We start from the raw sequence: 24373 nt of genomic DNA on the forward strand, positions 1-24373 counted from the left end.
ACTCAGACTTGTTGATCACCCTCAATGGTACCCACCCACACTGACAGTTTCATATGAAACCTATTTCTATTCACACCTTCATCCACTGAAAGCTGTTGTTCATCTCTGGTTTCTGCTTAGAAAACAATAGTTATAAACTCTATTTTTGCTTTGATTGATGTAGTAAAACTGGGATGAGCTTCTCAGCTGGTTGTGTGTCCTTTAGAGTGAGAAACTGCAGTAAAACTGCACTTTTATGATCCTTCTTAACAGCCATTTATGAAGACAAGGACTAGACAAGAAAAAGAAACTTCAATCAAATTCATTTTTTCCTGACATCTTTAGTTAGGGTTTAGAGACGTGGAGAGAGAGAGAGAGAGAGCAAGCGATCTGGTGAACATGGGTGTAGTTCTCTGTAAGGGGGTGGCTGTGGGACAAAAGGGGGAGGAAAATTAGGCTTGCCAGCATTCTTCTCATTTAAAGCTGTAACTACACAAAAAAAGGAGGAAAAAAATCCCACTCACGCATTCTGGGCTGGGTCTGCTCGCTGCTTACAAGGAGAGGCGCTCCTGTGTTCATGGTGCTGCTGTGATAACCTGGGCACCTTTTCTTCCATCCCTTTCCCCCTCCTTCTTTAACTTTGCACAAAAGAAAGGCCCATGTCTTAGACATGATGATTTCCATGCATTTGAGGACTTTTATCTTTCTGGTGGTCTCTCGGCTTGTGATTGTGACATGTCAGGACGGGAGCAGTGGTGAGTGATTTTTGAACTTTACTCTTTTGTTTGATTTGAAACTCCAGAGTTGAGCTGCTTGTCATTAAGTTTAAAACCATGTAACACAGACAAGGCTCATTTTGATGCCTCATGCTGAAGGGTTTCCCTCTCATCACTGCTTCATTCGCTTGTTCAAACTCAGCATCTCTGCTGAGGATGATCACACCGATCCTTACACGGTCACATTTGTCTGTTTATCTAAGAGAGGCTAGAGGAAAGACTACTTTTCCCTGGAATATCTGTAACTGGTGAACATGTTGGGCAACAGGCTCGCAGACATCTGTCAGAGTGAGAATGACGTCACCCCGAGGGAATGAAAACGTGCACCTTTTTGTGGTTTTAGCGTTACTGTCTCAACACCTTGGAGCAGTCATTGGGAATCAAGAGAAGCATTTATTTCCAGCTACATCTGTGTAAAGAATTCCAGCAGCACAGCTCACCAGCCTCTGAGGGAAAATGTTAATTCAGGGCAGATGTGAGGGGACATGAGAGGCCGAGATGCTGCAGGATTCAGGATGGAAACACCTGAGTCATCTTGTTTTACTTGATCTGCTTCTACCTTTTTTTAATCAGGAGAATGTTTGGTGTCTGGTGTCGTCACAGGATGTTGTTTCAGTTGATGATGTCACAAGCCTCTCTGGGCTCCTGAGGTCTCCTCTACTTATGGAAAAAAAAGTTTTTCTTTCAAAATATCAATTTCTCTCTTTAGATTCATTTTCACAATGTTTGGAGAATATGTGAAACTCTGGGACTAGTTAGAACGCCACCTTGTGGTCCCATAAAGAGATAATAATACACTAATAATGGTTTTTACTTGATTACACAAACAAAAATCACATAAAAAAAAAATATATATACTTTTTTTATTTTATTCAGTCTGACCTTATTTTTTCTTCAAAAACACTTTTCAGGATTCCTTCCATGGAACGCTGTTGGATAGGATGACTGTTTGGATCATAAAAACCAGTGGAAAGTTCAGGGGGTTTGTAGACTAAAGGAAAATGTGGTTCAGCAGCACTTTGGGACAATGAACGTTCATGTATGTCTGTTAAGGAATCTGAAGATTCAACTTTCTTGAACCAAGAAAAAAACATCAGACATTTTGCCTTGGAATGTTTTTTTATTTTTTATTTATTTATTTTTTGGAGCAAAAGTGATTTTAATATAATTTAAGGCAATTATATAAATATTATGGTTTACCTTTTAATTCAGGCATTCTCTTTCTGATTTTATAGCTTTTGCAATCAGGTTTAATAAGTTATGAGGCCTCAAAGATGCTCTAAGTGGTTTTGCTCCCACTTTAAGAGACATTTAAAGGACATTTTTTGTCTTCTGAACAGTTCAAACAAATGTGTGCTCCCAGACCATAATCCCTGGATTCAGACCAGATGTGTGCTTCTGTGGTCTGCAGCCAAATCGACGCGTTAAAACCCATCTACTCTATTAATTCAACAAATTTTATTTCAATTAATTATTAAAAGTTTTATCTTGCTATTTGGCTGCACACAAACATGAGAGCTAAACATCAGGAAAGGGTCTAAACTTCTAAAATCCGACTTACAATTAAAGCAATACAGCTTGCTGTAGCTATTGCTAACAACATGCTAACGGTAGCAGGAGCCAGCTGATACTAAATAAGACTCAAAGTTAAAAGATCCTCAGTGTTGGACAAAAAATGTTTCAAGTTCAGTGACAACAAAGCCAGGTCACAATCAGTATGTGATGTTTGTAGCCTTCTTTAGGTCTCTCAAACTACTGTAGGCCGTGCAGATGTTTGCTCTAGTTTTAGCTCTTTGCTTTACCTTCAGAGACACTACTGTCTTATTTTTACTTTCAGGCGCAGCAATAATGACAACTAAAAAGCAAAATAATTTTTCTCGTGCTAGTTATCGACAGTTGGCAAACTGAAAATTTTAACTGCTAGCTTTTCAATTAGCTACCGGCCCAGTAAACAGCTATTACTGTAAAGCAGGTAGAGACCTCCCTCAAGTATTCCTGCTCATACAAAAAAACTGTTAAATGCAGTTTCTGGTCAGCAGAGGGTGACAGAATGCTGTCCAATGTGAATTTGGTAAAGTTTCTGGCTCAAGAACCACCAAAACCAATTTGAAAGCAATAGCTTAGTGTTAAAAACGTTTGTGTTTAACAGAAAAGCACAGAAACAAAACCTGCAACCTAGAGGATGTTTATCACTTGTTAATAACTAATTGTTAAGATTTTTGAAAAGCAGGCGCTACAAGCTGCTAAAATAGCAGCAGAGAAAGAGTTGCATGCTTTAAACGTGTCTTACAGAAGATCCAGTCACAAACATATCTTCTCTTTTTACCTTTACTGACACTGTTTTACAGCCAAAGCCTGAAAAATACTTCATATAAGTAACAAACCGATACATGCAGATTTAATCCCTAAGCTGCATCTTTGCCAACCAACTGATCGAAATGTAATAAAATACAACCAATCATTGGTTAATCCCTAGTTTGGATCATTGTGGTATCAGTATTTCTCTATTATAGGAAATGGCCCTCTCAATAAACTTGAATCCAATCAATAAAATCACTCTTTTAAATGTTGAACTTTTGATTTAGGACAGTGCTCTGAATGTGCACATCCATGGGTATTTTTCTTGAATAAATAAAACCATCAATCAGACTATTCATGACACCGAAAAGCAAAACTCTTGAATAAAATGACTTCATTTACATACAGGTGAATTATAGATTTAGTATCATCTACAATTAAATAACTCTTAAAGTCAGCCCAATTCAAGATGACCACCACTAACTGACAATAACATAATGGATTTAAGGAACAGAGCTGAAATTTGGTGCCATTTTGGTCTAAATTAAATCAAAATGGCTGTAAGTCAATAATTTCTCAACATGTCATTTTTCAGAACTCTGGGGGTGATACACATTACTTGATGGATTCAAGGCTTTTATATTAAAGATGAACGTGGATTCAAGTGGAAAAAACTTTTCAAGCAAGAACTGCAATCTGTGTTTGAGATGGAAGCGTTTGAGTAATATTTGGAAGAAGAGTTGAGGTTTGGAAGTAGAAAGGGAAGAAAAAAGTGAATAAGGTTTGTTTTTAAATGCAGTAACATAAAACAGTCTTATTGTGTGCCCACAGAAATTGTGTCTTTATTTGTGTGTGTGCTTGTGAACGCTCACTCACACGGACCCAGCTGTAAAATGCTGGCTGTGTGGAGTTGCATTTCTCACATTACCAGGTCACCAAAACTTCAAACTTTATACCCTCTCAGAGAGCTAAAAAACAGGAATTCCAAATGAGCAAACCAACATGAGGTCACCCTGTCCCCCAAATTGCTTCCAGTTGCTGTTGCCACATCACTGACATCGCAACAAATGGGCTGTTTTCTACCAAAGCCGTAGCGTCCAAACATGTGAACTCAACACAGACGGATCTGATTGGGAACACATGCTGCATTTCTGAGCTATGACTTGATTACACGCCTCTTTTCTCGCAGCGTTAAAGAGGGCCGGGTTCAGCAGATCGGTCTTCGGCCGGTGGAGGGATTATCAGTTGTCGATGGAAAGTGTCTGGCTGTGAGACGGTAATGGTGTGGTGGCACAGCAGTGGAGCTGATGGGTTTTTAATACAGCTTGTGCCTGCAAGGCCTGCGCCATGAGAACCACTTATAAAAGTGAAGCAGTCAGCGTTTGGAGGATCGGGTGGAGGGATGACTTCCAGATGTTAAAAAAGAAAAAAGAAGTCTGGCAGTTTTGGAAAATATAAAAGTCGGAGATTGTTGGAAGAGGAGGAAATTAAACTGCAGATGCATCATGGTTCCATTGCCTTGAACACAGACAGATGTGAAACTTCCTGGCCTGTTTGGCAGACATCTCATCGTTTACTTTTTCACAGGTTCAAGTTAAAGTGACTTTTTGTTCAAAGGCTCTGTAATTACAGTTCCTCCCGATGGTCTCCTGGTGCCTGATTGGCACCTTTTTACCCATCTGTCCTGTGATCCTGTTCCTTCGTCCATGAGGGAAGATGACAGAACAGCCTGGGGACAGGATAGGCAACATTTTCATAAAAATAGGCCTGTTTTTTTTTCTTATTTTCTGATTTTGTTCCAATTAACAGCTCTGGTCCTCGAGCTGTTTTTGAGCTCCGCCACTAAAATCGAGCTATGAAAAGAATCAAACATACAAAAAGCAGCTTTTAATCAACAAGTAAACAGTTTTATTTATTTATTTATTTATTTTTCAAAAAAGAAACAACAGTTTGTGACTGTTTACACTGTAAAAAGTTATTCTGAAGACTGTTAAATGTTAACCATTTAAGTATCTCTAGAAAAAAATATGTTTCATAAATGAAAGATGTTTAAGTTTCATCTGTTAAATTAAAGAAACAATTATCAAAAAAAAAGACCTTAAACAGCTTGAATCTAAATTTTGTTGGTTAAACTCTAAAGGTTTGTTTCAGTGTAACGTATGACCAGCGTACTACATACGGTTTGGAGTGAAAACAGGTATGCAAGGCACAACTGTTGCATCTTGGGAAATCTAGTGGCAGCTGGGTTTTACTGGATGATAAAAACACATCTCCCAATGTTTTCTCTCCCTTGATTTTTATAAGAATTGTCTCAAGATCATGAGAAAAGTTGAGGTTTTTGTGTTCTCCTGGAGGCTGCTGAGCCTTAATGATGTGTGTTTTCCAACTGTTGTTGCATCTCTTTAATTTGTTCTTTAATTGTTGGTTTCTGGACAAACGTTATCTTTATCAACAATTAAAACGTAATACTGAAAGTCCGGTAAAACAAACATGGCTCTGATGAGGCTTGTGAGCAGTGAGCTGGTGTTGATACAGCTGGTTGTGGTTCCTCAGATCGAGAGGCTTTTGCTTCTTGGAGCTCCTCCTCTGAAGGTTGGCAGGTCTCACTGCGAACATGTTCTCTGATTCCCCCCCTCCAGCGATTGGCTCAAAGGCTACAGAAATTGCTCACAATCATCCAATTTTAACACACTTTAACTGGGAAGTGAACTGGCCCAAATGGTGACTTAACACCATTTCTGGAGATGCTGTTGCTTTAAAACAATTACATTTGAAGCAATTTCCATTTGAGCTTATAAATTCTCATACGTCTGAAGGTACCACTTCTTAAATACTACTCTTGTGTTTAGATGCCACAAAACAACGACAGTCGGCCATAATTACAGGTTGTGGTTGGACCTAAATTCTATGCTGCAGCTTAGTTGTGTAAAATAAAAGTCCAGTGGGTGAACGAGAAAGCCACATGGGTGTTATAGTGGGTGACAAAGGTCAGCAACGTGACCTCAGATATGTTTAGGCTCTCCGCAGCTTCAAATCGACGTGCCTCAGATGTAAGAGGCAGAACGCCTGGAGGTGCTTCTCATCCCTGGTGGTCCTCCTGCTGCTTCACTTTAGCTTTGTTGTTTTATGGGTGCTTTTAAATTTAATATCAAATCAAAGAAATGTTAAACAGAAAAGTAAAAATGTCCAAAGTTAAGCTCAATTTGTAAATTTGATGTGTAAGTTAGGGCTGCGCAGTGGCACAGTGGTTAGAGCTGTTGCCTTACAGCAAGAAGGTCCTGGGTTCGCTTCCCAGTCTGGGATCTTTCTGCATGGAGTTTGCATGTTCTCCCTGTGCATGCGTGGGTTCTCTCCGGGTACTCTGGCTTCCTCCCACCGTCCAAAAACATGACTGTTAGGTTGATTGGTCTGTCTAAATTGTCCTTAGGTGTGAATGTGTGTGTGTGTGTGTGTGTGTGTGTGTGTGTGTGTGTGTGTGTGTGTGTGTGTGTGTGTGTGTGTGTGTGTGTGTGCATGATTGTTTGTCCTGTGTGTCTCTGTGTTGCCCTGCGATGGACTGGCTCTCTGTCCAGGGTGTACCCCGCCTACTTGCCCGTTGACTGCTGGAGATAGGCACCATAGATAGGTTGTTGGTTAAACTGGCTTTGTTTGTTTTTTCAGTGTAACATATAACCAGCTGATTACATTCTCATATGTATATTCAAAAGTAGTGAAATAAAAAAGTTAACATGCAAAAAACATAAAGATATACAAATATCTTACATTTAAACAAATGGCTGATAAAAGTCTCTATTCATTCCCATGTCCTTTATGCAATGTATATGAAAATAATTCCATGAGTGAGTAGAAAGTTTTTTGTCATTGAATGAATGAAAATCTGTTGGAAAAGTGAATGATTCAGTTAAAAGAAAGATGGAGTCTTTAAACACAATGTTCCGTCTGTTCTGCCCGTTACAACGTCCAGTCCGAGCTTCAGAACAGACTCGTCTCACATCGAGACAGAGCAGTGAGACGTGGGAATGTCTGACTCATGGTGTCCATTTAACCTCAGAGAAGGGACCAAAGTTAGGGGAGTTTGAGAGTTGGGATGTCTAGCTAACCGTAGATATTGGAACTCTTTATTTGTTTACAGCTTGTTTAATTCAGTCAGAGAAGCAATAAGTCTAAATTAAAAACCTGCTAGCTTTCATGTAAAACACCACATGCAAACATTTAGATCTTGTGGGTTTTCTCAGAAACAACAAGCTGCAAGATGACTTTGTAATTTCTATTTTTACTTTTAACAACAGGGCTCAGGGTTACACAGCTTAGACTCTGTTCATGTGACTTACAGCTGTAAGGTTTCGGTTATAGGCTGGACGTAAACCGATCTGAGACTTTAAAGGAGCAGCAGAGTGGGGGACATGCTGAATTCAGACTAAAATGAACTTTGTTAGGGATGTGGAGGAAGTGACAGTGAGGTAAAGCCAGCTGCTTGTTTGGGATGAGTCGAGGACAAATGAAGCTCAGGAAGTTGTGTTGAAATGGAATTTCCTTTGGAGCACGTGTTTCGTCTCTGGTCGATAATAACTAAAGACAGGAAAGCTGAAGACTGAGTCATTGTTTTTAGTTGGAATTAAACGTTTACTTGTGCAGCTTTTCTAATCCTTGTTGGCATTTTTCTTACCCAAAAATGTTCATTTTCTGAAGCAAACTCTTGAAAACATTTGTTGAAGGTTTTTGCAGCTTGCACAGCTGTTCAGGACCTTACGAGTAAAGCATGTAGAAGGGAGGAGTTTTGGTAAACAAACTGCAGCAGATTTGCAGAGAAATCATCTGTTTGGCATCGAGAGCATCACAAGAAAATTTATGAAAAGGATTTTTGTTGGTGGATGTTGCATGCAGCTGATTTACAAAGACATGAGAACTTTATTTCTCTACATGCAGGAAAAAATGTCCCCATGTTTGTGTGACAGAGAAACTGTGTTTGAGTTGTTTTCCAGCCAGCTGGATTAGAACCACCGGCTGATCCTCTGACAGTAAAATCAGTTGTGCATGCCAGCCGTTCTGATTGTTGCAGACCTAAATAAAATATCTTTAAACGATCATTACAGCTATTTTTGTGTGTACATTTTACAAATAATTCCTATTGTACCTTGTGTAGAAAGCTTCCTGACAGCCTCAGCTTAGTTGACATCCTTATAGGATTGATAAGCTAACAGCTACTCGACAGTGAAACTTCATGGTTACTTATTGTATCAAAGGGAGAACAGTCCACCAGGAATGATCCAACATTGCTGCCGCAATCCAGCACATATTTGGAGGTAAATCTTTGGGAAATGAAAGATCTAAATATTAGACCGATTTTGAAATGATGAGTGAGCTTTAAAGCAAAGGTGGAAAAAAAATCACTGCTTAAAAATGCAAAAGGGAGATTTTAGAGGTAAAACATAATAAACTTTGAAGAACAGTTTCGCTGACAGTCAGAACATTTCAACATAATCAAGAGGTCATGTGTTGGTCCCAAGGCCCCATAATTCTGCAGCAAATATGAAGCCAAAAAGGAAGCGGCAGCAGAAGAGAGCAAATCCTCATTGACTCCCATGTTAAAAATGTCTGTTTCACAGCAGAAATAAGCATGTTTACAGCCTGGTTCAAAAAAACCTTTTAGGTTTAATAGATCTACTTTTCATTAATGACAACTCTGAGGGGGGTGATTTTTTTTGTAACTCTTGTGTTCAAGTGGAATTTAATGCTTAAAAATCTGATTAATTAATGAGCATCCACGTGACTTCAGAGCTAGCTCCGAAGAAAGGCCTCAGCCTCACGTTAATAGATGTTTGGCCATTTCAACTCTCTGAACTTTAGTTTTGTCTGTGTGTTTGTGTTAGTGTTTGGATATTAATCATAGAATTAGTTGGACAAATGGGCAAGCTGTGGTTACTAACAGACCACCCAAGCAGTTTCTGCTTCTTTTTATCATTAAGTAAAACTAAATTCTGTACTTTATTTTGCTGGTTGAATGGGGGGAATGCTGTGCCATTTAACTGCTTGGTCAAACATGTTACATGTTAGTGGAGCTGCATAACGCCGGGGACACACCGGCCGCGGAAGCACCGCGAAGCGCTGCGAAAATGGGACCGCCTTCATTCGGCGCCCTTGTTAAGCTATTCTATAGACCACATGCCGCCGAAGTGCTGCGAATCGCCTCGCGCCGGCGCTCCAGCCTGCACCGTGCAGCGATTGTTTCGGCGTCTGCTCTATTTTTTTTGCGAGCCGCGGGTGAATCGCGTCAATTCTGGCAGGAAGTCAAACCTAGACAGAAGAGGCAGGCCGGTAAATTTAACAAAATAAAGCATTTCAAAATAAAATTCCGCAATAGTCAAATGTGTTCGTAATCAGACACTGCAGAAAAACCACACGAACACGCACACACATACACACACATTGAACTTGTGTGCATGTGTGACCATGTGAAGGGGGTGTGGTTTTGGGTGTCTTTTTTTTTCCGGAGCAAACAGGACAGAGAGGCAGAAAGTCTGAGGCAAGCAGTTAAGATGGATGACTTTAAATTAATTATGGAAGTTGAGAAACACAAGGAGCTGCATGACCCTCGAAAAACAAGGTTATTTACGTACCCATTTCAGAAGAAACTGCTAGGATACAGCTGCAGAATTGGAGCGGGTTCCAAGAGATTCAACTGGCAGAAACAACTAGTTCATACCATAGGTTCACACACACACACACACACACACACACACACACACACACACACACACACACACACGCGTACGCACACACGCGTACGCACACACGCACGCACACACACACACACACACACACACACACTCAAACATAAAGGAAAAGAGCTGAGAAAAGGCAGAGAGGAAATGGAGGACACCAAGTGATTAAAAGAAAAACTACAGCTGAGCCGAGGCGCGCCTCGACTGGAGCGCATCTGATCTGAACTGAGGAGCGGCGAGCAGCGGCTGAATTTCGTGAGCGATTCACTTCTCGGTGCTTCGCGGCGCTTCCGCGGCCGGTGTGTCCCCGGCGTTAGAAACTTGAGCGGGTGCCCAGCTTCTACTGTCTCCTGCCTGAGAATAGCAGGTGGCTGCATGTTCCTGTTTCCCGGGGCAGCCGGGCCAGCTCCGAAGCGAGGCTGTAGCCATGCTGGATCTCTGAGGGAGACCACAGAAACACCACAGCTCTTTTTGTTGATGCTGCTTCACTTTTGAGACGCTCAACCACATTTTTCTCGCTGAAAACACCTGGAAAATCTCTGTTGGTTTCGGGTTTGGGTGTAGCTAATGTCTCGCTAATCTCCGGCTCCCGGAGAAGGGAACATCAACAACGGCAGACGCAGATCTTTCACTGCGGTAGACCAATGAAGCCTGATATCCTCAGTCAGCTTATCTAGTTATTTTTTTGTTACTAAACAGGCCGGAGGTGCCTTTACTTTGGGGTCGCTCTACCTCATTTTTCTTACTGAATACAGCAGGAAAAACTCAGTTAGCTTTGGGTTAGCATGTAGCTAGTGTCCTGCTTATCTCTGACCGTGTAGCAAGAGCTGATATAAAAGGCCACGGCACCTGGTTACAATCGCAGCGGTCTGAGGCTCCGCCTGAAATGTAACAGTCCCAGTCCATATTAGATCTCCTTAGACGATCAGCATAACTACCGCCTTGCACGGGAGCCAGTCTGCCATGCGGAAGGGATACCCCAGTCCAAGGAGCCCTTCTTAGCTTCTTGGGTTAGCCAAGTTAGCTAGTAGCTACACTGGTTCATTTGTTCCAACCCTGTTCCAAACGTAACCTCTTTTCCCATTTTTGGATTCTCTGGGTGTGACAATTTTCATATGAAATCTGCTTATGTAATTTACTGAAGTGATTTACTGAAGTTTCATGTAAATCACTGTATATCGACTAGCTGTTAGCTTAGCTAATGGGAACCTCCCATTTGGGCACAGAAAGATATAACTCGAGCCTATGGACATAAATTGTCCAGTATATTGTGGTCCACATAGGCTGTGAGTGAAAACATGCTAAATTCATGTGGTTTTTCAATAGATGATTAAAGTGTTATAACATGGCAACAAATTTGAGTTGGGACCATTCAGATAAACCATCTTAAACATGTTAATGCATTCCACATCTATATATTGTTGCCATCTTAAAATGCCATCAAGTTTCCTAAATGTCACTAAAGTTAAATCAAACTTTATTCAAAAAACCTTTGCCGATGTCAATTTTGCATCAAAAATGTATGCAAGTTGCATTCTTCTTTTCATGAAATCTAGAAGACTGGTGCTGTTTTGGCAGGGAATGGCAGGGAAACTTTGATGTTGATTGCAGTAACCTAGCTGTTAGCTCATCAGTCCTGAATACAGTAAAGTGTTTCCAAACAGGGGTTGGTCAGGTAGAAGGTAAGATAGAAATCATCAGAAACACAAAAAGGTACTTTATTTTTATTTTCTTGCATTGTTATCTAATGCAGATAAATTCTTGTGACTATCAGCAAAATATCCGTGAAAAAAAACTTGGCTGTGGCAGAAATATGAGACCACTAGAAGGCATTGGAAGACAGACCTCCTGGTGTGCTTTTTGCCTTTACAAAGAACTAAGGCTGCGGTTAACTTCAAGGGATTTATTCATCGTCAAAGAAAAAGTGATAAATTCTGAGCATCCCCCCTGGCTTTAGTGTCTGTAATGTCCCAATAAAGAGTCCTATGCACCTTTTAGAGTCCTCTAAGCTCACATGTCCTCTGTTTCTACGTTTTGAGCAGACTCTTTAAGAAGAAATGTTCTACAATAACCAAGAAACTACTTAAGATGTTTTATGTTAAAGCTGCATGTCAAAATCCACTGAAACAACTTCAGACATTTGTGGATAAGTTCACCTGGATGTAAGTCGTGTTTTATTTGGTTCTGGGATTTTACCAGAACAACCAGATTCTCATGACGTTTTTTATGGACTATGCTTTCCCCATGAATCCAGGACACCTCATTACTTTGGCACAAAAGAAAGTATCTGTTTTATTCCTTGACAAATGAAGGCCTACGAAAGAAGTGTGCATAAAAAGTCCATAAAAATAGTTGTTTTGATAAGAATAACAAGGAAGAAAGGAGCTTGATGGGGGAATGAGAAAACCCAGAATAATACATGGCAGGAAAAACCAGGATTTACCAGAGAGGCTTCAGTCTGAAGAGGGGGTGCAGAGCTTTTTAACTGCTGCAACTCTGAGGTCAGACAAAATGTGGAGGCAATAAATCTGATGCCTTCAGGGTCACTCAATAATACACACGGGATGTCTCGTAAAAGTTCCTCCCCGCCTGAGGAATGATAATATCTGAGCATGTGTGCCTCTTTAGTTTTACTTTATATGTTTTTGTGTTGTTAAAATGATTCAAAATGAAGCTAATTCTCTAATTATGTGAAAGGAAGTCACTAAATTTCACCTAGTTTGCATAATTCACAGACTCCATAGATTAGGGTTTTACAAACCAGGAAAAACCTATCTTCAAGTTGTTCAAATTCTCTGACACTTCAAAAATTACTTCAGGTTTTTGGTTTTAGTTTGTCATCAGCCTGGTTTGGTTTTTAACTTAATAATCCACCTAAGAATCGACAAACCACCTGACCAAACCAGAATTACGCAATTTTTAGAAGGGCTGAAGCTACAATCTGGAGTTTTCTCCCTTTCAGGAATTATTTATGATTTTTTTTATTTTATTTTTTTAGAAATCCATAAAAGTGATGGTCTTACCCTGTACTGTGATATGATGTAAGCAATACGCTAGGTCGTGCCCCGTCCCGTAGAGCAACATGCAATTTGAACTGACCACTACTCGGCATTAACCAATAGCGTATGAAAGCTTATGTAAGGATGTCAATAACAGAGCGTGCACGGATATTAGAGGACATACACAGTTGGTGACTCTTCTAGTGAAATAGTAATGCTTTAAAAAAAATGTGTGTGTACGTATGAATATATATATATATATATATATATATATATATATATATATATATATATAGATAGATAGATATATATATATATATATATATATATATATATATATATATATATATATATATATATATATATATATATATATATATATATATATATATGTATGTATGAATGAAAATATGTATATGTATGTATGAATGAATAAACAGCACAGCATGAAAATAATAATTATAAAGTGATGTGTTTTTACTCTGTTGGCTGCATTCATGAATGAGAAGCTTTGCTTTTGGACATGAGTATGGAGGACACGGGCATAAGGAGGGCATAAGGAGGGCATAAGGAGTGATACCGTTGGATACAAAAAACCCTCCAGATTTCTGCTTTAATGCCTCCTGCTCTAGCTGTAGCTGAAGTACAATGGTTTGCCTGTGAGCGCTTTGGGGCAGGGGTGTAGAGTGGTGAGTCCCCAAAAGTCAGATTAATTCATTATATTGATTGTTTTATTTTATTTATTTTTTGTTTGTTTTATTAGTTGTTGGACAAGTTTGAAATGTAAATATATCTCTAAACATTGGGTTGTCTGTTTATTTGAATCTGTAACTTTACCACTAGATGTAACCACCGTTTGGTTCTTTAAACTTAATATGTTTCATAATTCTTACCGCGTATGTGTCACTCGTTTGCTATTTGTCCTAAGCTGTGGTAACACACATTTCCCCAGTAGGCTCAATAAAGTTTTATCTTAAACCATTTGCTATATTACATTTTTAAACACAAACTGTTAATGAAAAATCAAGTCGAAAATGCAAGCATGCATTATTGAACAGTTTCAGACTGGCAAACAATCCCGTTTGGGTGCCGTTTGGGGGAGACATGAACTGCAACGTTTGGTTAGATCACTGATTTGAAGTATTGTTGAATTTACACATTTTAGTGGCTTATTCTTTTTTGAAAAATAGAGAATAGTTCTAAACAGGTAAACGAGCTAACAGCTAGCCACAGTGGAACCAATTACAAAGTAGATTATTGCTGGTACACCAATCTCAGGTTGCGCTGTGGTTAGAGCTGTTGCCTTGCAGCAAGAAGGTCCTGGGTTCGCTTCCCGGCCTGGGATCTGCATGGAGTTTGCATGTTCTCCCTGTGCATGCGTGGGTTCTCTCCGGGTACTCCGGCTTCCTCCCACCATCCAAAAACATGACTGTTAGGTTGATTGGTCTGTCTAAATTGTCCTTATGTGTGTGTGTGTGTGTGTGTGTTTGTGTGTGTGTGTGTGTGTGTGTGCGCATGATTGTTTGTCCTGCGTGTCTCTGTGTTGCCCTGCGATGGACTGGCTCTCTGTCCAGACTGTACCCCGTCTGATTGCCCATTGACTGCTGGAGATAGCCCCCACCCCCCCGCCCCCGCAGCCCTGCGTGGACAAGCGGGTTCAGACAATGGATGGATGGATGGACACTAATCTTCAAAATTTGACAAATGTTTTATAAAATGGAGATTAGATTGATTTTTATTAAAATTAAAAAAAGGTTTGTCATGGTAATGGTTTTTCTCAGACTAGCTGTTAGCTTGTCAATCCAGTCAGAACCGAATTTAGGTTGTATAAGCATTCTACAATTACTTAATCATTTTTAAAAAACCTTACCACATAACCTCACTTTAACAAAATCTGATTTGAACTATAAATATATATAGTTATATTTATGGTATGACAGCATTATTGTTCAAGAATAGGAGTTTTGAACTGAAAACTAGTTGTTGGATGGAAAACACCGAGTCATTCTGACCTCATGTACAAAACAACCATCTGAAACAACCGATCTCCGGTAAAATTAAACATTCCTGTTGCTGTTTGCGGACTTTAACTATGCACTAAGGTCACACTGTGAGTACGGTTTCCACTTATGTTTGTAAACATTTAAACTTCCACTGTGATTTTTATCTGTTTCTTCTAATGCATCTCCTCACTGTTTGTTTTTATTTAAACCTCTGGGTTGGGCCTCTTTGACAAATTCAATGAGTTTTATTGTAAACATTTTTTGTTTCTTACAGGTAAGTTTATACAGGCTAGCACAGCATGGTTCACATCTGTTCTGTGTCTGTCAGAGAGAGAGAGAGAGAGAGAGAGAGAGAGAGAGAGAGAGAGAGAGAGAGAGAGAGAGAGAGACAGAGAGACAGAGACAGAGAGACACAGAGAGAGAGAGAGAGAGAGAGAGAGAGAGAAAGAGCGAGAGAGAGAGAGAGAGAGAGAGAGAGAGAGAGAGAGAGAGAGAGAGAGAGAGGGTGTGTTACTCTGATAAATGTGCAACTGGAGCTTTTCAAGGAGGATACAAAAACCACATGTTTGAAAGTGGACCAGGACTTTGTGCGAAGTGATCTCAAATCGAATGGCTCACATTTAAAGGGGGGTTATTGTTTGGTTTAGTACAGGGATTTGGTTGTAGTTTAGTGAATTCAGTGTCTTCTTTACATATTCCAAGATAGATTATGGAACATATGACATCTCATACATGGTTAAATAAACAGAGCTCTTACATAAAGATGACATACGGTAGCTGTCAAATATGTGCCATAAATGCAATTGGAAGCCTAAGTCATGCCCTTCCATTTCTGGACCATGGGTCCCCAAAAGAACAAAAAAATGAACGCAAGTCAACAGGAATAAAATCGCTATTTTCTGATTCCACTTGTTACGTACCATGGATTTCACATATAATGTCTGTGAATTTTAAAGAAGCTTTTTGATACCAAGAAGTCGCTTATTTTCGAACGGGGGGAACACTATTTTAGGTTTTGTGTGAAAATAAGTCCAGGACAACTTTCTCATTCTACTTACTCAAAACATCTGTGAAAATTCATATTTCCTTTAGAATTAATTCAGTTTTAACAAATCAACCTGCGAGGGGATGCCTATGAACGAGATTATGATGCCTTTATTGGACAGTTAAGTTTAAATTAAAGCAAAGAAAAAGGTTGAACTTGTTTCATCTCAATAGAAATTACAAAAATGTCAACAAATTGGGATTTTTTAAGTTTATTTGGCCTTTTGATCTTGATAGAATTAATTTTACATTTAATAAACATATCAGCCATAGAGATAGCTTTTACAGTGCATTGACAGTTACATCTAACTTGCTCAATGTACTTTTCAAATATGTTCCCATATTTTTTTGTTTTATTAAATTTGAGTATATTAAGTACAAGGTTAAGCATAGTTCAGACATTATCTTGGTAAATCAGTCATTCACACCCATGGTGGTGATGAGCTATGCAGCCACAGCTGCCCTGGGGTGCAGTGGCGAGGCTGATGCCATACTTTTCGAGTACTTTCAAACATAAATATTCTATGGGAAACCATGTCTGGAAGATTTGTTAAATGTATATATTTTAAAATCTTTTTCAACCAGTTGTTTTTGAAGTGTTGTGTTTGATTACAAGTTACATGGTTGTATGCAAACATGCGTTATTTTGATTATAAAAATTATTTATATTTTAAGTCATGTGTGTGTCTGTTTTGGTTTTTCATTGTTTTTTCTTCATTGAAGCTTGTATTTATTTCAAGTTGCTGGTAAAGGTTCTCAGTCATCCAGGTCATGGTAATCCAAAAGGGTCCGAATGAAGGTAATCGAAGAAGTCCAGTTGCCTTTATTTGAACCCCTTAGGATGTACACCTTGGCTAGTAGAAGCTAACCATTAGCATTAGCAACACCAACACAAGGTGGACTCCTCCTGGCTTGGTTTATTTGTTGAGTTAAAACATCCATGTTGCAAGTCAGTGGTAGAGTCGTGTTGCTATTAGCCAATCAGAGGCAAGATGTCCAAATATCAGGAAATAAGACTCCAAAACTTGCCATCTGAAGCTCAGCTGTGATGTGGTTCGCTTCTAGTTCCTGGAAATGGTGCACCGGTGTTTAAGACATTAATTCCAACTAGAGACCACTGCAGATGAATTGATTAAGCTTCCACACCTTTAAAATTCAATATTAAAATGGAATGAAAGCAAGATACAAACCTAGACTTGTTCCACATGAATAGATGTTTTTTTTAAAGATCTCATTGTTTGTGTGTGCTCAGACCTTTTATAAATAAAAATATACATCTTTTTTAGATGAATTTGAACCAATGAAAGTAAAATATTTCAGCTTGTTTTTCATCAATTCGGCTTTAGGATATATGATTTTTAGATAGAGGTTCATCACACCCAGGGCCGCGGAGAGCAGCGGGGACAACAGCGATGAGGAGGGGGAGGCTGTAACCCAGAAGGACCACAGCCCTTCTTGGAACTCATCATGAGATGGGAACAGCTCATAACCGTGGCTGCCTCTTTAAAAAGAAAAGAGGACCCACTGGAGACGAGGGCCTGTTTATGGAAAAGCCAGGACATGTAATCGGCAAGCTGCTTATTCATCTCAACTTTCCTGGCCTGAGTTTCTTCCCCCTCATCTCCTTTTCCTCTCCTCCTGTCCCAGGAGATCCAGATTTTTGTTTGTGGAAGTCGAGCTACAGAGCATGTTCAAACTGGAGCACAACATCACATTTTACATGAATTTGAAGCTGGCAGGATGACGACTCCTAAATCCTTCTACTTGTTGATTCATGTCGCTTGTTGACTGAAACTCCACGTTTATAGACGTCTTCATCAGTGAACTGAGTTTGAGAACAATTTATAATTGGAAAGTTTTAGTCCAGGAAGGAGCAGCTTTAACTCATCATCTCTTTAAGGGGAGAAATCTGCTCCTCCTGCAGGGATAAACCTCTGAACAAATGTTTAAATGTGTTTACTGCAAATTGTTCTGAAGTAGATTTCTCAGCAGTTAATAGTTTACCTGCTGTAGATGGCTCCAGATTGACAAGCTAACGGCTAGTCTGAGTGGGGCTAAAACTAAAGTGCAGCTCAACATTTTGACCTCCCATTCATTTTCCTCAAATGAACTAAACTTCACACAGTTGTATCAAACCAGAGTGGAAAAAAGTCAAGTGAATGTAAATAATCAGAATTCATGTCGGCCAGCTTGAGTTGCACATTCACGAACAAGACAACAAAAGGTGTTGCTTCCAGCTGACATCATGGAAGTAGAGAGAGGGGCTTAAATGTGTAATACCATTTTCCTGCCTCTAGATGGTGCCCTCTGAGAAAGATAACCTCAGCGTTTTTGCTTTAATGCATGCAAATGATAGTTTCTCAGTTGGAAAATAAAATCACACATCTTTTTTCACTGTGGTAAATATACTTTGTGTATTATAGCACGGGGGACACTTTTTGATATAACGCCTGTAGTGCCTAAATATTACAGAGTGAAAATTGCTCTCCACAATCTTTCTGTGCTGCAGTTGCTGGTGACTGGATTGGTGCAAGAACACTACTTCAGGATTTAATCTTGGTTATCAAATACCTTGTTCATCAGTATCTTTGAAAAGCAGGGTCATCTAAATTCAAATTTTGTTTTGTTCTAAGGGATTTGTCTCATCTCCTGTTTGTTTTTTGCAGACGTCTGGAAAAGCATAACATGTACAAGATCTAAAAGCTTCAATCTTTACATGAATGATGATTTATAAACATCTACACCAGACTTTTTCATTTTCAAGTTGAAATTTACTAAATGGGGTCAAAGCTGTGTTGGAATTGCTATGGCTAGCTACTCATAAAGCTATTAGTGCTTAAATCATAATGTAAATAACCACTTAATGAATAATTGATGGCATTCAACATGTTTATTAGAGCAAACTGTTTAGGATTTGAGTTTAGACAAAAACATGTCACTTTGTGTCTGCCCTACTCAGAGTAGCCGTTAGCCTGTCGATCCATTTAACATTAAACCGTGTTTCTCCAAAATGAGGTTGTTCAAATAGCTAATTAACGTTTCCACAGGACCCAGCTTTTAAAGGTCTGAGCTATTATGTTTCAGATGCGTATTAAAATGTGAGGATTTTTTTTTTATGGAAACGACTCACTGTTTCCATCTGGTTGTTTTCTGACCTCCTCTCCTTCAATCTCCTGACTCGTTTCTGCCAGTCTTTCTCTCCAAACACACTACGTTTTGGGTGTGTCTAAATTAACGTAGGAAAATCCATAAAGCATTCACGTTTTTCCCCGTTTGTCTCTCTGGCTTCCACATCAGTGGAGTAGTTTCCTCAGGTTGTTTCTCGTGTTCTTGCCATGTGTGTAGTTGAAGGATGTTGGAGGTTTATTTTTTTTTTATCTGGCTGCCTTTTCGTGTCTGATATCTGCAGACATGAGTCATCCCAAAGGGCTCTTGATGTTTTAACCCAGTATAAGGTCCCAATGCTGACTGGTGGAAACTTCAGGTCCAGGGGTAGGAGGGTAGCATGCCTTCTCATGGTATGTCACCGGAAAAAAAAAAACTATGGAATTAGCTGAGACTGGGGTGAAAAGTCAACATCTCTCCTACTCCCCCTTTTTACAGCTTGTGGTTGTTTTTTTTTAAAACCACATTTCCCTTCCAGTTGATTTCAAACTCTCCTGACATGCAGCTTTTCAAGTTTCCCAAACCTCAACAGGAAAAATGGCCGCCAGACGTTTTTTCAGTGTGACGTTTTTCTGTGTCAGCGCCAAAAAGAGCTGAAGTTACTTAAACCCACCTAGAGGAGGGTGACACGTTTTAGTGAATAACAGAATGTAATTTCTTCATGGTGTACACGTCTGAACAGCCATGGCATGTTACTGGCTCTTAACGAGCAAAGTTTGTTGAGTTGCCAGATGCTGTGTGGTCCGCAGAGCAGGGACGGTTGAGAAAACATGCCTTCAGGATGTATTAACAAGTCAGAGTGCTGATGTAACACAGCTGTGACTTTAATTTTCAGCTTAACCTAAACTAAATTGTTTATGTAAAACCAACAGTGCATTCTCTGGATGTGAATGCTTACCTCAGTAAAAGATGTTGCAAATGAAGGTATTACAATGTCCAAGGATCAGTTTCTATAGGATCTGAATTTTTGAAGGTTCTGCGGTGTCTAAAAGAGGACAAAATGTCCCCTTTTAATGTAAAATGATGCAAACTTAAGATGAGCTAAACAATAGTTTTCTGCTTCCTGTCATTACCATACAGACATTTTTTGGGTCAATTTTGAAATGACAATTTAAAAAAAGCAATCAATAATTACTGCTTATTTTTTTACTTTATGACTTGAAAGTTTTAATCTTTTAAAGCATTTTGAATTTTTTTTAAATCATCAGAGTCTCCCCACCCCCACACACCCACCACCACCCCACCCAGATCCTAAACAATACACTCAGTTCTGATTCTTCTTGCTGGTTAGGTTTTTAGATGTGAAAATTATTAAATGTGAAACTAAGAAAATATGTGAATAATTCCACAGGCATTTGAAACATATTTGCTTTTAATATGCAGGAATTATCAAGACACTTTTCTTTAGTCTATTTTGGACAAACGGTAAAAAATAAATATCTAAAACTGTTGGTATTTTACAGCATCTCTGGTTTTTAAATATGATTTTCCATTAAATGCTTTTTATTTCTCATGTCGACCTGCTTTATGGAAGTTTACAAGCCCTTTTTATTGATGCTCCTTTGGTCACTCTCGGTCTTTTTGTGGTGAAGTGTCTGATTTACCTGCTGTGTGAAGCTCAAAGCTGCCACCTGCTGTCTACAGCATCAAGCAGGTACCGTATTCAGATCCAGGAACACAAGTGATCCATTTTAAAGCTGGAACTCTGCTTCTGTCTAGATTTGCTCTTCTGATCTTCTAAAAATATAATTAAAAAAGGAAAAACAAACTAAAACACAGACGACCTGTTGAGGTCATTAATGTGCTAAAATGTGACAGTCAGTTATATTCAGTTATTTCTAGGACATATTTTAAAACAATTACTAATCGTAGCAGATTAGAGGTGGTTATTTTTGTTCTGTGCATCTGGAGGAAGTGACCTCATGTCTGACTGGTGGACACCTGCATGTTTTTGCTTTTAAGATTCATGCAGACTTCTGAATTTTTTCGTATTGCAGGAGACGACGATTGCACAGCAGATGGTCAGAAGTACTCAAACACCGACATCTGGAAGCCGGAACCCTGCCGGATCTGCGTTTGTGACAAAGGCCAGGTCCTCTGCGATGAGGTCCATTGTGAAGAGCATACCAACTGTGAGAAGATGTACGTCCCAGAGGGCGAGTGCTGCCCTGTCTGTCAGGGCGATTCGCCCAGCGGCGGCGGTGGTGGTGGCGGTGAGTCGTGTTATTCAGGGTTATTTTTTTCTCTATGAGTGCATTTACTCCATTCCAGATGCAACAAACTGAAAGGTGTTCTGTCTCTCATGCAGGTGGAGATAGAGTCTATAAGGTGAGCTGCTGTTTGTGTGTCATGTGCTTGTTGTTACTCTAATTTCCATCATGTTGTGAGAATCTTGTTCCTCTTGGTGTGTTCAGGGACAGAAAGGAGAACCTGGAGAAGTTCCAATTGTGAGTTTTTTTCTGTGTTTCCAACAAACATGTTAAAAGGTCAAAGGTCAGGGTCTAACAGGTGTGACTTCTCTGCAGGTGACGGGCATACGAGGTCGTCCTGGACCGATGGTGAGCGTTGTCACAGTGTTTAGCTGCACACAAAGAAACTTTGGTCTTCGTTAATTTAATAATTGTTTTATCCCACCAGGGGCCTCCCGGCTCGGCTGGATACAGAGGGCCTCACGGACACAAAGGAAGGCCGGTACGTTCACCAGTCGCTTCAGACAGGAAGCAAAACTCGAACATGAAAATAACGAATCCTCAGATTTTATTGATAATTAATTCCCCCAAAACAGGTATATGGAGCCTGAAATGTATCAATTAATTTAAACAAAATTTTAAATAATTTATTTCCTCAAGAGATACAAATTCTCCATGACACAATCTTATGTTTTTTTGTATAAGAAAGTGACCTCAAATAGTTTCTAAAGACAAAACATCAGTCCAAATAACTGAGGTTTCTGGGACGGTTGCATTATTTGGGTTTTTAATCTATGCAGATCTCAGGGTTTGTCTCATTCTTGCTGCTAATCGGTGTCTCATCACCACACCGTTTTATAAGGCCAGTTTAAAAAAAAACAGGTGTTGCTTGTGAACACTGTTTATTGATCTCCGATCAACATTCATTCAACACCACTTAGTCACACACGACCAGGATTTGTAAACACCAGCTAGTGGCACTGTTTATAATTTCTGTTGAAAATGGTTAAAGCAACTCGACAAGGTGTTCCGATCTACTTTAAGTGACTTAAAAGCACAAAAAGCTGAAAAGTAAGAGAAAGCTCTTTTTTCACATCTGTGTTATTTTATCTAAAATTATTTGATAAAGGGCTCTCCCTTAGAAATAGGGTGAGAAACTCGGTCATCCAGGAGGGGCTCAGAGTAGATCTGCTGCTCATCCACATCGAGAGGAGCCAGTTAAGGTGGCTAGGGCATCTGGTCAGTATGCCTCCTGAAATCCTCCCTGGTGAGCTTTTCCAGGAATGCCCAACTGGGAGGAGACCCAATGGAAGACCTAGGACACACTGGAGGGACTATGTCTCTCAGCTTGCCAGCTTGAACACCTTGGGATTCCCCCGGAGGAGCTGGCCCCTCTCAGCTTGGGTTTCTGCCCTCGCGACCTGGATATTTGGTAAAGGTGAATCAGCTTGGAGATCCTAAATAAAATACACATTTTTGGCTGTTGGTCTCCTTAATCTGGCCTCTAGCTCCTCATGGAAGCTGTTTTTGCATTACTGTGCAACTGTGATCAACAGCTAAAACATACTCATCAGACGTGATGATACCCAACACCAAACATGAAACTGAAACGTATTTATAAGATACAATTTCCTCCCAACAATTCTCAGTAACGTTTGCTTTTGCTTTCTAAATTCAATCAAAAACATTTTATTTTGAAAATCAACAGGACATAATGGAGCTATTGTTTTTTTAGTTAATTTTTTAAAAACTGTGCTCGGAGAGATGGAAATTGCTTTGATATAAATGTGAAAGTTCCCTAAACTCCACCCCTATAAAGTAACAGTCCTCATTGTATTGTTTCTATTGCTGACACTTAGTAATCTGAATATTTATAGTAATTTTCCCAATTTTAAGACCCAGTAGACTAATGTAAATAAAGATATAGACAGAAGATTTTGTTTTATTCTTTCTGTATGGCCGGTACCGGTGTCTCCAGCTGCTTGAACTTCTTTAAAAGTGTTTAAGTGACCTACATCGGTTGTGAGATGTGGAAAAGTGAAATGCTCATTTAGAGCTTATACGCACAATCATATATATTTAAGCACAAGGCTGGAAAATCTTGGAATCTCCATCTTAAAAATGTTTGGATTTAATAGAACACAAGCTATTTGCTTGAGACACAAGCTATTTGCAGTAATATGATACCTGTATAAGAGATTACTCGTGTGAGATCTGAATACTTTTATTACAAGATTTATTAGAAAAGCCTTTCATTAAGTAATGAAACTAAACCAAATTGCTTCAGACTTGGGATATGAAATATCCATCCATCCATTTTCAGCCACTTATCCAGGTTCGGGTCACGGGGGCAGTAGCCTAAGCAGGGAGGCTCAGACTTCTCTCTCCCCAGCCACTTGGGCCAGCTCGTCCGGGGGAATCCTAAGACGTTCCCTGGCCAGCCGTGAGACATAGTCCCTTCAGTGTGTCCTGGGTCTTCCTTAAGGGCCTCTTCCACATTGAACATGCCCGGAAAACCTCACAGGGCATCCAGGAGGCATCCAAACTAGATGCCCGAGCCACCTCAACTGGCTTCTCTCGATGTGAAGGTGCAGGGGGTCTACTCCGAGCCCCTCCCGGATGACTGTAAAAATCATTTCGGCCGCATGTATTCGCCATCTCATTCTATTGGTCACTACCCAAAGCTTGTGACCATAGGTGAGGAGTGTAACGTAGATCGACTGGTATATCAAGAGCTTTGCCTTGCTCTCTCTGCACCACAACAGATCGGTACAATGCCCACATCACTACAGATGCAGCACCAGTCCGCCTGTCGATCTTGTGATTCATCTTTCCCTTACTCATGAACAAGAGCCTAAGATACTTAAACTCCTCCATGTGAGGTAGGACCTCATCCCTGATCCGGAGAAGGTATTCTACCCTTTTCCGGCAGAAGACCATGGTGTTGGATTTAGAAGAGCTGATTCGCATCCCAGCTACTTCACTCTGTTGCGAGCCTCTGCAGTGAGAGCCGGAGATCAAGTTCTGATAAAGCCAACAGGATCACGTCATCCACAAAAAACAGAGACTTACTGCCGGCAATGCAGACGCAGCTCTGACACTGGTCATATTAAATATAAAAAAACCATCCAATAAAAAAATCTTTGAAAATCATAACTAAGTCAGTCTAAGACTTGTTTTAAAGTGTCTCTTTTACTT

The 24373-nt window shown here is 39.7% G+C and overlaps 1 protein-coding gene across 1 annotated transcript in view; it reads left to right on the plus strand.

The window, feature by feature from the left end:
• The first annotated feature begins 472 nt into the window (after window positions 1-472).
• The window catches only part of col5a2a (collagen, type V, alpha 2a), a 46994-nt gene continuing 23093 nt past the window's right edge, over window positions 473-24373 (plus strand). Inside the window, exons 1-6 of the mRNA XM_015966839.3 lie at window positions 473-734; window positions 20984-21199; window positions 21295-21314; window positions 21401-21433; window positions 21512-21544; window positions 21624-21677. Coding sequence (XP_015822325.1) covers window positions 650-734; window positions 20984-21199; window positions 21295-21314; window positions 21401-21433; window positions 21512-21544; window positions 21624-21677 — 441 coding nt within the window. The 5' untranslated portion in view covers window positions 473-649. The remainder of the gene's footprint in view (window positions 735-20983; window positions 21200-21294; window positions 21315-21400; window positions 21434-21511; window positions 21545-21623; window positions 21678-24373) is intronic.

The sequence above is a fragment of the Nothobranchius furzeri genome, chromosome 14 (assembly GCF_043380555.1).
Source record: "Nothobranchius furzeri strain GRZ-AD chromosome 14, NfurGRZ-RIMD1, whole genome shotgun sequence".
In the NCBI taxonomy this organism is placed as follows: domain Eukaryota; kingdom Metazoa; phylum Chordata; class Actinopteri; order Cyprinodontiformes; family Nothobranchiidae; genus Nothobranchius; species Nothobranchius furzeri.